This window comes from Pollachius pollachius (genome assembly GCF_949987615.1).
Source record: "Pollachius pollachius genome assembly, chromosome: 3".
NCBI lineage: Eukaryota > Metazoa > Chordata > Actinopteri > Gadiformes > Gadidae > Pollachius > Pollachius pollachius.
The window spans coordinates 29,236,017-29,251,172 of NC_136936.1; the positions used below are offsets into that span (position 1 = coordinate 29,236,017).

The 15,156-nt window shown below is 47.9% G+C and overlaps 1 protein-coding gene across 1 annotated transcript in view; it reads right to left on the bottom strand.

The window, feature by feature from the left end:
- Positions 1-15,156, bottom strand: part of kalrna (kalirin RhoGEF kinase a) — a 179,514-nt gene that overhangs the window by 6,525 nt on the left and 157,833 nt on the right. The window contains exons 53-66 of the mRNA XM_079733768.1: positions 14,928-15,099; positions 12,806-12,978; positions 12,000-12,283; positions 9,648-9,765; positions 8,516-8,572; positions 8,180-8,207; positions 7,581-7,743; positions 6,681-6,802; positions 6,275-6,403; positions 5,956-6,120; positions 5,696-5,774; positions 2,335-2,386; positions 2,050-2,198; positions 1,135-1,273 (exon numbers count right to left, since the gene is read on the bottom strand). Of these exons, the coding sequence (XP_079589894.1) occupies positions 1,135-1,273; positions 2,050-2,198; positions 2,335-2,386; positions 5,696-5,774; positions 5,956-6,120; positions 6,275-6,403; positions 6,681-6,802; positions 7,581-7,743; positions 8,180-8,207; positions 8,516-8,572; positions 9,648-9,765; positions 12,000-12,283; positions 12,806-12,978; positions 14,928-15,099 (1,830 nt within the window). The remainder of the gene's footprint in view (positions 1-1,134; positions 1,274-2,049; positions 2,199-2,334; positions 2,387-5,695; positions 5,775-5,955; positions 6,121-6,274; positions 6,404-6,680; positions 6,803-7,580; positions 7,744-8,179; positions 8,208-8,515; positions 8,573-9,647; positions 9,766-11,999; positions 12,284-12,805; positions 12,979-14,927; positions 15,100-15,156) is intronic.

Consider the following 15,156-nt stretch of genomic DNA (forward strand, 5'->3'; position numbering starts at 1 on the left):
TTCCACCCCCATGCTTCACTGTAGGTATGGTGTTCTTTGAATGCAACTCAGCATTCTTTCTCCTCCAAACACGGCGAGTTGAGTTTTTACCAAAAAGTTATATTTTGGTTTCATCTGACCATATGACATTCTCCCAATCCTGTTCTGGATCATCCAAATGCTCTCCAGCAAACTTCAAACGGGCCCGGACATGCACTGGCTTTAGCAGGGGGACACGTCTGGCACTGCAGGATTTGAGTCCCTGGCGGCGTAGTGTGTTAGTGATGGTAGCCTTTGTTACTTTGGTCCCAGCTCTCTGGAGGTCATTCACTAGGTCCCCCCGTGTGGTTCTGGGATTTTTGTTCACCGTTCTTGTGATCATTTTGACCCCACAGGATGAGATCTTGCGTGGAGCCCCAGATCGAGGGAGATTATCAGTGGTCTTGTATGTATTCCATTTCCTAATAATTGCTCCCACAGTTGATTTCTTCACACCAAGCTGCTTAGCTCTTGCAGATTCAGACTTCCCAGCCTGGTGCAGGTCTACAATTGTGTTTCTGGTGTCCTTTGACAGCTCTTTGGTCTTGGCCATAGTGGAGTTTGGAGTGTGACTGTTTGAGGTTGTGGACAGGTGTCTTTTATACTGATAAGGAGTTCAAACAGGTGCCATTAATACAGGTAACGAGTGGAGGACAGAGGAGCCTCTTAAAGAAGAAGTTACAGGTCTGTGACAGCCAGAAATCTTGCTGGTTTATAGGTGACCAAATACTTATTTTCCACCATAATTTGCAAATAAATTCTTAAAAAATCAGACAATGTGATTTTCTGGATTTTTTTTTTCATTTTGTCTCTCATAGCTGAGGTTTACCTCTGATGAAAATTACAGGCCTCTCTCGTCTTTTTAAGTGGGAGAACTTGCACAATTGGTGGCTGACTAAATACTTTTTTGCCCCACTGTATGCATTTTCCCATTAATCACCAATGATCATAAGAAAGTTCCAACTAGTTAATTCTGGTGTATTTATGGTATGTCTGGTTCTACAAGATTCAACAATCAGAAGGTAGAAGCCTTTCATGATGTGATTCCTCACAGTAAACCATGCAGAACATCATGGATGGGTCGATACTGTGGAGGCATGCGGTGGAAGATCTCACCTTCAAATCCAGGTGTGCCACCCTGCAGGTGTGCAGGTGCTGGAGGGCCTCCAGGGTCTCCTTGATAAAGAAGGCCACCTTCTCCTCCAGAAGAGCATCATGGGAGGCCAGGTAGTCAAAGAGACGGCCTCCTTCCAAGCTACAGACAGGAAACACAATGTCAGATCAGCTCAGTCAAACCCTGGTCAAGGGTATGGTGAGGTGCGGGTCCTCTGGTCTGGACGGGGGTGAGGTGCGGGTCCTCTGGCATGGACCAGGGTGAGGTGGGGGTCCTCTGGCATGGACCAGGATGAGGTGGGGGTCCTCTGGCATGGACCAGAGTGAGGTGGGGGCCTCTGGTCTGGACCAGGGGGAGGTGTGGGCCTTCTGGCCAGGACCAGGGTGAGGTGGGGGTCCCTTGGTCTGGACCAGGGTAAAGGGGGTTGACCCTGGTCTGGGTTCTGGGGGTGGGGTGGGGGTGGACCCTGGTCTGGACCCTGGTCTGGGTTCTGGGGTGGGGGAGTTGGACCCTGGTCCGGGTTCTGGTGGGGTGGACACTGGTCTGGGGGAATGGACCCTGGTCTAGGGGGGTGGACCCTGGTCTGGGTTCCGGGGGGGTAGACCCTGTCTGGGGGGATGGACCCTTGTTTCGGGGGGATGGACCCTGGTCTGGTTTGGGTTCTGGGGGGATGGACCCTGGTCTTGGTTCTGGGGAGGGATGGACCCTGATCTGGGGGTGTGGAACCTGATCTGGAGGGGTGGACCCTGGTCAGGAGGGGTAGACCCTGTTCTAGGTTCTGGGGGGGAGGACCCTGGTCTGGGTTCTGGGGGGTGGACCCTAGTCTGGGTTCTGGAGGGATGGACCCCGGTCTGGTCTGGGTTCTGGGGGGATGGAACCTGTTCTGGGTTCTGGGGGGGTGGGGGGGGGGCACTCACAGCTCCAAGACCAGGATGAGGGAGGAGGGGGTCTCGTAGGTGTCCAGCAAGGCCACCAGCTGGGGGCTCTGGGCGAGCTGGAGGAGGTCCGCCTCCTGAGCCATCTGCTCCCTCTTCTGCATCTTCTTGCTCACGATCTTCACTGCGACCTGCAACAGACAACAACGATAAACCAAAACACTAAACAACAATTGACACCTTGAAGCAAACAAAAACAATAAACAAAAACAACACACACAATAGTAAACAACAACAGTAGTTGTCAACAGGATGTTGAGCACACACCTCTTTCTTGGACGTTCTGCTCAGACACTTCCTCACCACTGAGAAGCGCCCCCTGCAGGACAGACGGGGTCAAGAGGTCAGAGATTAATCCAACCTGTAGCTCATTACCGCTGGAGTCTCAGGGACCACTGTGGAACACGATGGGAGACTGGTCCAGGGCCTCGTTTCCCAATAACGATGGATCTTCGCTCGTACGATCATTCTCATGATGATTCTTGCGAACCATCGTGAATTTTATTGGAGCGTTTCCCGAAACTCCTCTTTACATGAACATTGTACCTGTCCACTGACACGGTGCTGAAACGGGCTATGACACAGGGGGAGATGAAGGAATGTCGCAGGAAAATGGGGTTAAAAAGGGTTAAAATATCTCACCATCAAGGCCAACAGCAGAGTAGCCTACGAAAAGAATAGACTGCAATAATATGAATGCTAAAGATATTAAACACAATTGATTAGGCCTGGGCCGACATATGCTACATCAGTCCTAATCCTGAACGCACTGTGCATACATCTTTTCACGGCATTTCCCCCCCCCCCCAGAAATAATTCCATATTACAAAAAAACTACATTTATCTTAATGTGCTGATTTCTGAAACATACTTTGCGCAGCAAAAAGAGCCGACTTTATCTGATTCCGCATAAGGTTTCATTGATTGGCTCTCTAGTCTAGAATATTTGAAGACATTTAAAATGCAACGTTCCATTCATTCATTATCATTCAATCGCAGAGACTAGGCATTGACACACGGCTATTGCTGACCTGATTAGGAGAGCTTGGTATAGATCCTGCCCATATTGTTGGGCAGGATGAAGTAGGCTATAGGCAGTGTTTCGAGTTATGATTCCATCTCTGTGGGGGTCTCTTAAAGTTGTTGAAGGGGGGGGGGGAGACCGTACCGGCCTTGCGCTGAGTTGTTGATGGGGTGGGGGGTGGGGGGGGTGGATATAGGACGTAAATATGGGCTACTATGACACGGCTCTTCTCAATGCCGTGGAACGCTCCGTTCACTTGCATGGTCCCTTCACAACAACGCCAGTGTCTTCGGTTGCTAAGCGACGTCAACATCTTTGGCTAACTATTTCTCTGCTGATCAACACTACGAATGGTAACAAATAAATTGTAAAAAGACACCTTGTGAAGTTATTTTTTCGTTTGGCAAGTAGCCGATCATTATCGAAAAAATAAGCCCCTTCAGGTCGAAGCAAGACACCTCCGTTTCACGTCGGTGTCCGGTTCGCCCTGTCTGGGCTTATTTTCCCGATAATGACGGGCGTTCTATTATCCCTTACTTAACGTCAATATCACTCTGCATGTGGAAGGGAAAATAGCTTTATTTGTAATTACAATATTATGCTGCTGTATTTTCAGAGACCCCCACAGATATTTGAGTTTGCTGCTTTCATGGGAGCCCGACCTCTCTCTATGGGAGCTCAGCTCCCACTGGCTCAAACTAACTCGAAGCCTGGCTATAGGTCTTTTTACACTGCCAAGCCGGTTCGGTCGAAGCTTGGCACGCCCGGCGATTTCACCTTCTTATCTCAAGTTTCCTGTGTAAAACCGAGGGGGTCAACCCCCGGTCGTCACGGCGCTGGCTTTCTTGGCTCACTGGAGAAGGCGGGGCTGCGCACAGAGTCCCTGACCTCTTTAGAATAATTTGTATTATTGCATACTCCCGAATGTTTTAATTTTTTTATGAATGAATACACCCGCATGCAATAATGAGTTTGATGTCTGAGAGTAGACTACAAACGCGATTAACTATGGTCAGGGATGTTCGTTACTCTCTAGACACGGTCCAATAAATAGTGAACTTCATCACAGCCGAACCGAAGCGCCTACAGTGCTTGATGCAAACAATCGCAACAAAAAACGCCTGCAGAAATTAGCCGACACCCGCAGGTCTCAGCATGATTCCTGTCTACAGTTGTTACGTATTTTAAGCACATAAGCTGCCCCCACATAGCCACAAGGAAGCAGGATCGAACACACAATCTGCATTACCTCCACATAGCCACAAGGAAGCAGGATCAAACATATAAGCTGTAATTACTATACATAGCCACAAGGGGAGCAGGACCAACATATAAGCTGCAATAACTACTCCAGCCACAGATGGCAGCAGCTTTAGACAGGTGAGGAAGCCGGGGCCAATGCGCATAGGCCACGCCTACTTCACATAGGCCACGCCTACTTGATAAAATCGGGGAGCGGGAGTCAGATGAGGTCAGAGACATATGGCAGACCCGTTGAAAGACCCGGGGAAAGACCCCGGGGCTGTAAGATAGCTCTGCGGTACCTCTCTCCACGCGTGTTAAATACAATTCCCTCCTTTTGCTTCATAGTTACCATACCAAAATACTTTAACAAATATAGTGAGTTAAAAGCGACCCGGATTGAACTACTTTCTTCAAGAACACGACACAGTAGCCTATGTCTTCGGTCATTGATCAATATGAGGACATTTTAACCACGATGGTGGTTAAAAGAGGGAGACAGCAAGTGCAGTTTGAAAGCGACCTCCCACACAAGAGCAATGGAATCATTTGATTTTCTTATATGCCTTGTGACGCGGCGTTTGATCGCTACATTTCGGCTGCGCATGTATTTTTGGAATTTTAAATTGCTGCAATAAATAATGTTGTTGACTTCTAACATGTCTCTATCTTTGCTGTTTAAATCTAACAGTAGTCTATTAGTAATATATCGGCGGTAACCACTGTTTTTGGTTGCGAAATTGTGCCAGCTGGGCATTCCGTGGTATTGGATGTGTTTTAATAAACCACATCCAATACACAGAATGTCCGCTGGTGACGCCACTGAGGCTAAAGTAGGCTACCGATGCTCTTAGCATCCTACGAGTACCCCTGGAGTCCTCGTTAGCTACGAGCGTTTTCACGACGTTTGTTACCAACGATGCTTTCGGGAAACGGTGTGAAAACTGTACGATGCTCATACGACGCACTTCACGATCCACTTAGGCTAACAATGCTTTCGGGAAACTGGGCCCAGTACTGAGGAGGACTCTGCAGGCTTAATCTCTGCGACGGCTGCAAGTGTCATCCCTTGGGGAGTCAACACCCCTCAATGAAGGACCTCTAAAGGCTGGTTTACCTCTGAGGCTCAGATTGGAATCTATCATGATTACACCTGCAGAGCCCTCAACACTGGACCAATCTCTGAGACCCAAAGAGACCAAACCACAACACTCTCTACATCTATAGATCTATACCCCATCTGTACATCTTATACATCCAGTACCCAGTAGTAGGGAGACCATCCGGTACCCAGTACTATGGAGACCATCCAGTACCCAGTAGAATGGAGACCATCCAGTACACAGTAGTATGGAGACTCACCTTCCAAGCTCACAGATCTCAGAAAAGCTGGTGTCGAAGTTGTCTTTCCAGAGGAACCCGGTCCCATCCTGGCTGGAGTCTGGAGACACCACTAGTTAGTACCCTTAACTAGTACCATTCATTAGTGAGTCAACTAGTCAAAGCTTTTAGAAAAGTCAACCTGTAGAAATAGTCATTAGAGTAACTACCTAGTCCGTTTATCGTGTGTGTTTTTGTGTATGTGTTTTTTTACTTGTGTGGGGTATATGTGTGTGTATTACTGGTGTTGCAGGGCAGGGTGATGGTGTCTGAGGTGGGGGAGTGGGTTCCGGCCCCCCAGGGGCTGGAGGCTCGGACCCTGAACAGGTAGTGGCCCCCTGGGATGAGGCCATCCACCTGCACACACACGTCTCCCGTGGAGGCCGCCTGCTGCCAGGCAAGGGAGTCTGGAGGGGGAGAGAGGAGGAGGAGAGCTGACCACACACACAACTGTACGCACGTACGCACGAACACACACACACACGCACACCCATACACAAGCACGCACGCACACCCGACACACACACACACACCCACACAAACTCACACTCACACAATCACCTTCCTGGCGGTAGTCAAGGGTGTAGCTGACGTTGGCGGGGGTGGAGGAAGTGGGCGTGTCCCAGTGGACCATGACGGACGTACTGCTGACCTCCTGAACCACAGGTTTACCTGGAGCAGCTGGCACACCTGTACACAGAACAACACACCTGTATACACCTGTACACCTGGACACACAACAACACACCTGTACACAACACACCTGGACACACAACAACACACTTGTACACAACACACCTGTAGGAACATCTGGACACACATTAAGCCCCCTGATCACGCATAACCACAGACCTCCACAAACCTGTCCACACATCAACAAACCAGTGTTCACCTGAACACACACCTGGATATGAGTCACAGGTATAAAGCTCGGCCGGTCTATAGGACAGGAGGAGAGAGGGGGCACCTTGAACTTTGATTGAAGCAGAGGTGGAGGCAGAGCCATGGTCGTTAACAGCAACGCATGTGTAGATTCCAGTGTCCTGAGGCATCACATTACAGATCTTTAGCAAAATGTCTCCAGTATCCCTAGGAACCAAGAGTTAAGGGCAGAGGAGACGAGGAGAGAGGAGACAAGGAGATTGGAGATAAGGAGAGAGGAGACAAGGAGAGAGGAGAGGAGACAGCAGAGGAGATGAGGAGAGAGGAGACAAGGAGAAAGGAGAGGAAGAGAGAAGAGAGAGGAGACAAGGAGAGAGAAGAGGAGAGGAGACAAGGAGAGAGGAGAGAGAGGAGAGGGAGAGAGAGGTAACAAGGAGAGAGGATTCAAGGAGAGAGGAGAGGAAGAGAGAGGAGACAAGGAGAGAGGGGAGGAAACAATGAGAGAGGAGACAAGGAGAGAGGAGAGGAAGAGACAGGAGGCAAGGAGAGAGGAGACAAGGAGAGAGGAGAGGAAGAGAGAGGAGACAGGGAGAGAGCAGACAATGAGAGATGAGAGGACAGGAGGGAGGAGAGGAGAGGGGAGAGGAGAGGAAGTGAGGGGACAAGGAGAGAGGAGACAAGGAAAGAGAAGAGGAGAGAGAAGAGAGGAAGAGAGAAAAGACAAGGAGAGAGGAGACAAGGAGAGAGGAGAGGAGAGAAGATAAGGAGAGAGGAGAGGGAGGAGAGGAAGAGGAAACAAGGAAAGAGGAGACAAGGAGAGAGGAAAGGAAGAGAGAGGAGACAAGGAGAGAGGAGACAATGAGAGATGAGAGGAGAGGAGAGAGGAAAGGAGAAGAGGAGGAAACGAAAAAGGATCAGAATCCTGATATGTGTCAAAACATCTCTCTCTCTCTCTCTCTCTCTTTCTCGCTCTCTCTCTCTCTACCTGATGGTGATGGTGAGGCGGGTGGTGTTGACCACAGGGTTCTGGTCTGGTCCCTTTAGGGCAATCGAGGGCCTCGGTCGCCCGCTGATTTTACAGCGCAGGACCACCGTCTCCCCAAAAACACACACCCTGTCCTCGAGCGGGGCCAGCACCTCGGGGGCCACTGGCACATCCACATACACACACACAGACAAACACACACAAACACAACCACACACACACACACACACAAACAAACACACACACACACGCGCGCACCCGCACACACACATTTATGAAAAAACTAATCGAACGAGATGTAATCTAATGTAGACTAATCTTCTTTAATGTAATCTAATATAATCTAATGCAGTCTAAATGTATTTATTGCAATCCAATGTGGTTTTATGTACTCTAATCTACTAATCTAATCCAACCTAATGTAGTCTAATCTATTTAAGATAATCGAATGGAGTCTAATGTAGGCTGTTATCTAATCTTCTTAATATAATGTGTATGTGTGTAATCTAACCTAAAGTAGTATAATCCTCTTTAATGTAATTAAATGTAGTCTAATGTAGTCTAAAGTCGTTCTGCCATCGAGTTGTGGAGCAGCATACCTTCCTGGATAAAGTTTGGGTTGAGGAGCTGAAATAGAAGAGTTGACATTAGTTCAGAAGTAATAGACGTAAGAAGTATAGACCTATTATCAGAAGTAATAGACCTAGTAACAATACGGAGTGTGTGCGTGTGTCTGTGTGTGTATGTTTGTGCGTATGTGTGTGCCTCTGCGTGTGTGTGCATGTGTGTGTGTTTGTGTGTGTGCGTGTCTGCGTGTGTGTGTGCTTTTGTCTGAGTGTCTTTGTGTCTGTGTTTGTGTGTGTGCGTGCGTGCGTGTGTTTGTGTGTGTATTTGTGTGTATGCATGTATTTGTGTGTGTGTGTGTGTGTATATACCTCCATCCCGGTCTTGGGGTCGTCATCACAGTCTGACTCCTCAGAACTGTGAGCCTCCTGGTTGGAGAGGAAGAGGAGAACGAGGAGAGGATAGCAGGAGAGGAGAGGAGGGGGAGGAGGAGAGGGGAGGAGAGGAGGAGGAGAGGAGAGGAGCGGAGGCGAAGAGAAGAGGAGGAGAGGTGAGAAGAGGAGGGAAGATGAGGGGAGAGGAGGAGAGGAGAAGAGAGGAGGAGGAGTGTAGAGGAGGAGAGGATAGGAGGAGGAGGAGAGGAGGTGAGGAAAAGATAGGGGAGGAGAGAGGAGGAGAGGAGAGAGTAGAGGAGAGGAGGAAGAGAGGAGGAGTGGGACTCCATCGGGAGGTGGAGAGGGGTAGAGAGGTTTATTTGTGACCAGGAATAGCCCAGTCATACTTACTCATCTCCATGGCAACCAGAAGTGCAGCTGTTAACATCTTCTACGTTGGCTACTGAAGGACATTGGGAGTTCTGTAAGAGCTCTGAGGCTGGCTGGGCTACACTATGCTAGGCTATGCTACGTGGCTACGTGGACCTACCTGGGGCAGTCCTGGAGCAGGGAGGCCATGCCACCAGGAGGTGCCCCCCTCTGTTCAGGAGGATCTGGTGATCCTTTTAGACTCCTGTTTAAACTCTGCATAACTGAATGACCTAGAGTGGATGGTTAAATATCCTATTTTATTATTCAATGATATTAGAACATTAGTTAAGATGCAAGTTGACTAGAAAACACTTGTCAGTACAGATATGGTGACGGCAGGGACTCGAAACACTTGACCGCTATGATTGGCTGGTTGGCTCAGAAGGAGTGCACTTACACACACACAAACACACACACACATAAACACACAAACAAACACACACACACACACGTAGAAACGCACACACCTGCGCACACACACACACACACACCTGCACACACACACACACACACACACACACACACATACACACACAAACGCGCACACACAAACAAACACACGCACACACACACACATACAACACACACACACATGCACAAACAAACACACATACAAACGCACACACACAAACACACTCACACAAAATAAAACCAAACGCCGTGCAGGTATAGTTTGGGTGTACACGTATGAACTCACTTTGTCCCCCTGAGGGGAAGGGGGGAGCGGGGGGGGCGTGTCTTTGGGTTTACGCAGAAGACCGTTCTCCTGACCTTTGCCCTTCCGGGAGCGCAGCGTGTTCCACGAAAGTGACTTCCTGTGTGTACAGGAACCAATCAGAGATACTTCCTGCTGCTCAGCCCAGCTCGGCCAATCAGACTCAGGAGAACATGATTGGTTGGTTAGCGGGAGAGAGACTGGGAGGGCGGAGTCCTACTATTGGACTGTAGGACTGTATGTAGGAGGTGATTCTAATTATTATGATTATCATACTCATTATTATTATTGTAATGTGTGTGTGTGCAGTGCAGTGGGTGTGCAGTGTGTGCGAGTGATTTTGTGTGTGGGTGTGTGTGTGTGTGTGTGTGTGTGTGTGTGTGTGTGTGTGTGTGTGTGTGTGTGTGTGTGTGTGTGTGTTGGTTGGTGGACCAGTGAGGTGAGTTAAAACTTAAAAGACAAACAAGCAACAAACTTGAAAAGCCCACAAATTGGTGCTAGAAATCTGGTTACGGTCGAAAACCACTAGTCCTACTAGTCCCTGCTGGTCCACTGCAGGAGAACATCCAGTCCTACTGGTCCATGCTGGTCCACTGAAGGAGAACATCTAGTCCTACTCGTCCCTGCTGGTCCACTGTAGGCTGCAGAATTGCTTGTCCTAATGGTCTCTGCTGGTCCACTGTAGGAGAACATCTACTCCTACTGGGCCCTGCTAGTCCACTGTAGGAGAACATCTAGTCCTACTGGTCCCTGCTGGTCCAGTGTAGGAGAACATCTACTCCTACTGGTCCCTGCTAGTCCACTGTAGGGGAACATCTAGTCCTACTGGTCCCTGCTGGTCCACTGTTGGAGAACATCTAGTCCTACTGGTCCCTGCTGGTCCACTGTAGGAGAACATCTAGTCCTACTGGTCTACGCTGGTCCACTGTTGGAGAACATCTACTCATACTGGTCTCTGCTGGTCCACTGAAGGCCGCAGAACATCTAGAAGCTGGTACAGCTACTCTGCACTCTATTCAGCGATCTGACCGTGTGTTGTTCTTCAGTGCTCTGGATGAAGCCCAACTCTTCAGTTCTCTGGATAAAGCCTAGATCTTCAGTTCTCTGGTTCTCAGCCTAACTCTTCCGTTCTCTGGATAAAGCCTTACTCTTCAGTTCTCTTGATAAAGCCTTACTCTTCAGTTCTCTGGATAAAGCCTAACTCTTCAGCTCTCTCTGGATAAAGATTTGAGTACACCTCCCTAAATTGATTATGTACACGGGTCACAGGCGAAGCTTCCAGATTTAACATCAGCATTAAAAATGTTAACTCTAGTTGTGTAGTTTGGCTGTATTGTTGCGTAATTTTGTTGTCTATTTGTATAGTTGTGTAGTTGGGTTATGTAGTTCTTTAGTTGGGTTGTGTATTTGTGTAGTTTAGTTGTCGAGTTGTGTAATGTAGTTCTTTAGTTGGGTTATGTACTTGTGCAGTTTAGTTGTGTAGTTGTGTAGGCCAGAGAATCGCTGAGTTTAACTTCTGTACTCATAGTTTATTTACAAATATTAACTACAATCTGTGACACATCTTCATTCTATCACATTAAACACGGTCATCATCATCATCATCATGGTGGTACGGCCCAGAATGGAACACGTTCAACACGTCTAAGCAGATATTGCACAGCCTGGATCAGAGATGACATCTTAGTGCAAAGCAACCCTGAAAGGAATGTTGTAGAGCTTTATAACTTTATACACAGTCAACACAAACAAAATCATAACAACGAAAATTCCTGAAAAAATAAACAAAGTATAAACTTGACAGGAGGAGGAGGAGGAGATGACCGCTCTCCTCTGAGCCCTCCACAAATCAAACAGGAAACAAAAACTGGGTAGGAACTGAAATCAGAGTCCATCCTGCTGACCGCTGCTGCACTCAGTTCAGTTCGGTTTGGTTTCATGGTTTGGTTTAGTCCAGATTGGTTTAGTCCGGTTTGGTTTAGTCCGGTTTGGTTTAGTCCGGTTTTAGCCGAACCGGCAGAATCAGTTAGAAGCGGGTGTATGTTTGTCAGGATGGAGACGGGGTGTATGTGTGTCAGGGTGGAGCAGGGGTGTGGGGGTGTGTGTGTGTGTGTGTGTGTCAGGTTTGAGCAGGGTTGTTTGTGTGTGTGTGTGTGTGTCTGTGTGTGTGTCAGGGTGAAACAGGTCAAATAAAAAAAGACAAAAAAAAGCCAGTCTCACTTGGACACCCGTCAGCCAACCAGAGACAGCTTTCTGTTGAGGGGAACAACCAAGGAGGGAGGGTCTGAGTCTTTGGTTGGGGAGGGGGGAGGAGGTTGGGGGGGTGGGACTTACTTGATGTCGTTTGCCCCAGCCGCAGCAGAGAAACAGGAAGTGGAGGAGGAGTCTTTTATGGGCTTGGTAGGCGGAGCCAGGACATAACCCGGCACCCAGCCCTCAGCAGCAGGCGATTGGCTGTCAGCCGGCCGGTACACAAGATACATCTTCTGCTGATTGGTTGCCAGGATCTGAACGGTCTCTCCCTGACCAACACAGATCTCATTCTCCTTCAGAGCTGAGTAGTCCTGAGATACCAGCATGGTGGAGGAGACCCCGTTACAGCTCCTATCACCTCCTTCCTGAGGAGGGGAGGAGAGGGGAGGGAAGATAGGGGAGGAGAGGAGAGGAGAGGAGAGGGGAGGCAAAGGAGAGGAGCGAGAGAGAGAAGAGGAAGAGAGGTAAGAGGCAGAGGAGATGGGAGCAGGAAAGAGAGGGGAGGGGGAGAGAGAGGGGGGAAGAGAGGAGAGGAGGAAAGTCATGGTATGTTTGAGGACAACACACTATTAACTAACTAACATCTGTATACCTATCTATATATATTTATCAGGTTCTATCTATGTATCTATCTTGTTCTATCAATGTATCTATCTGGTTATATGTATAGCTATGTATCTGGTTATATGTATGTATATATCTGGATATATCCATGTATCTATCTAGTTATATGTATGTATATATCAGGTTCTATCTATGTATCTATCTGGTTCCATCTATGTATCTATCTGGTTATATCTATGTATATATCAGGTTCTATCTATGTATCTATCTGGTTATATTTTTGTATCAATCTAGTTATATGTATGGACGTATCAAGTTCTCACCATGGAGCCAGCGGGGGGGCGTTCCTCCTCTCCGAGGCCCAGGGAGGATGCAGGGCGTGGCTGGGAGGGGGTCTGGGTCTTTGAGTCGTGGAAGGAGGAGTGGTTCCTGTTGAGAGAGGAGGTCCTGCTGCCGGCTCCTCGCTCTTTCTGGTACTCAATGGGAGACTGCAGAGCTGAGAACATGAGGTATGAGGTCAGGAGGATGGAGGTCTCTATTGCCCGTCCCTGAAGGGGTTTCAATCCTCTGTCAGGGGAGGCAAGGTTTTGTTGCTTTCTACATGGGCACTTACAAAATAAATCATAATTTGATTCAAAAACATTTAAATAACAAAGTATTTTATTTATTTAAAATGATAACCTGATAGATTCAGTGGTTGAAAATAGTATAGCCATGTAGTCATAGTAGCGGTAGCGGTAGTAATAGCAGTATTCATCCAAGCTGTATTAGATATATACAGTGGGGCAAAAAAGTATTTAGTCAGCCACCAATTGTGCAAGTTCTCCCACTTAAAAAGACGAGAGAGGCCTGTAATTTTCGTCATAGGTAAACCTCAGCTATGAGAGACAAAATGAAAAAAAAAATCCAGAAAATCACAGTCTGATTTTTTAAGAATTTATTTGCAAATTATGGTGGAAAATAAGTATTTGGTCACCTACAAACCAGCAAGATTTCTGGCTGTGACAGACCTGTAACTTCTTCTTCTTTAAGAGGCTGTTTACCTGTATCAATGGCACATGTTTGAACTCCTTATCAGTATAAAAGACACCTGTACACAACCTCAAACAGTCACACTCCAAACTCCACTATGGCCAAGACCAAAGAGCTGTCAAAGGACACCAGAAACACAATTGTAGACCTGCACCAGCCTGGGAAGTCTGAATCTGCAATAGGTAAGCAGCTTGGTGTGAAGAAATCAACTGTGGGAGCAATTATTAGGAAATGGAATACATACAAGACCACTGATAATCTCCCTCGATCTGGGGCTCCACGCAAGATCTCATCCTGTGGGGTCAAAATGATCACAAGAACGGTGAACAAAAATCCCAGAACCACACGGGGGGACCTAGTGATTGACCTCCAGAGAGCTGGGACCAAAGTAACAAAGGCTACCATCACTAACACACTACGCCGCCAGGGACTCAAATCCTGCAGTGCCAGACGTGTCCCCCTGCTAAAGCCAGTGCATGTCCGGGCCCGTTTGAAGTTTGCTAGAGAGCATTTGGATGATCCAGAACAGGATTGGGAGAATGTCATATGGTCAGATGAAACCAAAATAGAACTTTTTGGTAAAAACTCAACTCGTCGTGTTTGGAGGAGAAAGAATGCTGAGTTGCATCCAAAGAACACCATACCTACAGTGAAGCATGGGGGTGGAAACATCATGCTTTGGGGCTGTTTTTCTGCCAAGGGACCAGGACGTCTGATCCGTGTGACGGAAAGAATGAATGGGGCCATGTATCGTGAGATTTTGAGTGAAAACCTCCTTCCATCAGCAAGGGCACTGAAGATGAAACGTGGCTGGGTCTTTCAGCATGACAATGACCCCAAACACACCGCCCGGGCAACGAAGGAGTGGCTTCGTAAGAAGCATTTCAAGGTCCTGGAGTGGCCTAGCCAGTCTCCAGATCTCAACCCCATAGAAAATCTTTGGAGGGAGTTGAAAGTCTGTGTTGCCCAGCGAAGGCCCAAAAACATCACTGCTCTAGAGGAGATCTGCATGGAGGAATGGGCCAAAATATCAGCAGCAGTGTGTGAAAACCTTGTAAAGACTTACAGAAAATGTTTGACCTCTGTCATTGCCAACAAAGGGCATGTAACAAAGTATTGAGATGACCTTTTGTTATTGACCAAATACTTATTTTCCACCATAATTTGCAAATAAATTCTTTAAAAATCAGACAATGTGATTTTCTAGATTTTTTTTTTTCATTTTGTCTCTCATAGCTGAGGTATACCTATGATGAAAATTACAGGCCTCTCTCATCTTTTTAAGTGGGAGAACTTACACAATTGGTGGCTGACTAAATACTTTTTTGCCCCACTGTATATTAAATATAAATACTAAAGACATAAACACATGGGTGTGTTGTTTGTGCGTGCCTGTGTGTGTGGTTTCCTCACCGATCAGGAAGTTGCTCTGGGCGTCCAGGACTTCCTGTATGTGTTTGACCCACAGCTGCTTGACCTCCGTGTTGGCAGCTTGCAGCGTGTAGCGCTCGGCCGAGCCGTGGTGACACAGCACCAGTCTGCAGGGGTCGCTGTCCGCCCCCTCGTCCAGCCCCAGCACCGCCACCTACACACCACCGCACAGGCATTAGTACCTTGCTACTCTTCTTGAACTGGTAGTCAG